This window comes from Cyprinodon variegatus, unplaced genomic scaffold (genome assembly GCF_000732505.1).
Source record: "Cyprinodon variegatus isolate N-32 unplaced genomic scaffold, C_variegatus-1.0 Scaffold1770, whole genome shotgun sequence".
Taxonomy (NCBI): domain Eukaryota; kingdom Metazoa; phylum Chordata; class Actinopteri; order Cyprinodontiformes; family Cyprinodontidae; genus Cyprinodon; species Cyprinodon variegatus.
The window spans coordinates 76076-77447 of NW_015152223.1; the positions used below are offsets into that span (position 1 = coordinate 76076).

General features: G+C 39.9%; 1 protein-coding gene across 1 annotated transcript in view; it reads left to right on the forward strand.

The window, feature by feature from the left end:
* LOC107104506 (HLA class II histocompatibility antigen, DP alpha 1 chain-like) overlaps positions 1–276 on the forward strand; it is a 4010-nt gene extending 3734 nt beyond the window's left edge. The window contains exons 4-5 of the mRNA XM_015404512.1: positions 7–80; positions 149–276. Of these exons, the coding sequence (XP_015259998.1) occupies positions 7–80; positions 149–276 (202 nt within the window). The remainder of the gene's footprint in view (positions 1–6; positions 81–148) is intronic.
* Positions 277–1372: the final 1096 nt, after the last annotated feature.

Sequence of the window (1372 nt, forward strand, 5' to 3'; positions counted from 1 at the left end):
CTTCATCCCTCAGCTGGGAGACGTCTACAGCTGCTCAGTGGAGCATCCTGCTCTACAGGAACCAGTGACTAAGATGTTTGGTAAGGAACCTTCTCAGAGGAACCAGAACCTGGTCTCAGATGTTGGACCTTCATGTCTCTGTCTCCAGATGTGGACGTCCATGGTCCTCAGCCCAGTGTGGGACCTGCTGTGTTCTGTGGAGTCGGTCTGACCATCGGACTCATTGGCGTCGCCGTGGGAACCTTCTTCCTGGTCAAAGGGAACGAGTGCAGCTGATGATGTCATCAATCAATTAAATTCAACCAGCTGTTAATCATTAAATCAGAGCCTCTCTAATAAAACTATCAATGTTTATATCAGTTAATCTGTTTCTGTGTGGCTCCAACTGAAACCTTCAGAACTTTAATGAATCACCTGTCGTCTCCATCAGGTTCCTCTGACAGGAAGCAGAACCTCTCAATAAATCTTCTTTCTAAACGGAGTTTCTGTCTCAGGCTCTTTGTTTTTTATTCCTTCAACTCAACTTTATTTATAAAGTCTTTCAAAACAACCACAGCTGCCACAAAGTGATGTACATACCAAGTAAAGTTAAAATGGATTAAAGAAACAGTTTAAAAGAATGAAAGAAATAAGGTTAATTAAACCACATAAAACATTCAAGCAAAAACAGTCTCATGCTGTATTAGTAGTTTTCATCAGTTTAACATTCTGAGATTTCAGGTCTAATAAGGAAGCTTAGGTGCCACAAATTAGTTTTATTTTTAATGTTTTATATGATGTTGGAGGATTTTCATCCACTCGGGTGTTCATTTGATGCCGTCATTCAACCATACATGTTAAAGGTCTAATGGGATTTATTTTAGTGTGCCTTGTCAGGTAACCTCTTCAATGGTATTAATGTTGCTTGAACCTGAATGCGTTCATTGCCTTCTGCTTTGCTTCTGATGCACCAAAATGTCACAATTATCAAGCAATAAAGCAAATTGAAAAGTCCAGCTGGCTGTGACATCAAAGCTGAAATGATTCTTTAAAAAAACAAGCTTTAAAGGTTTCCCTTTTCTGCAGATGATGCAATCTTCTCTTAGGCCAAACTAACAGAACTATATCAGTCATGAAGTCAGGTTTACTAATAACAACATTTGAAGACAGTTAAATATTTATTTTTGTCATTAGAAACTATCACTCAGATAAATTAACTTTAACTCTTGGTTTCCTATCAAGTCTTCTACCTGGTAACTAGTGATGCAGCAGCAGCAGGGGGCGGTTCTCCAGGTTCTAGCAGCAGCTTCTAGTCAGACTCAGTCAGTCTCTTCTACCTGGTAACTAGTGATGCAGCAGCAGGAGGCGGTTCTCCAGGTTCTAACAGCAGCTT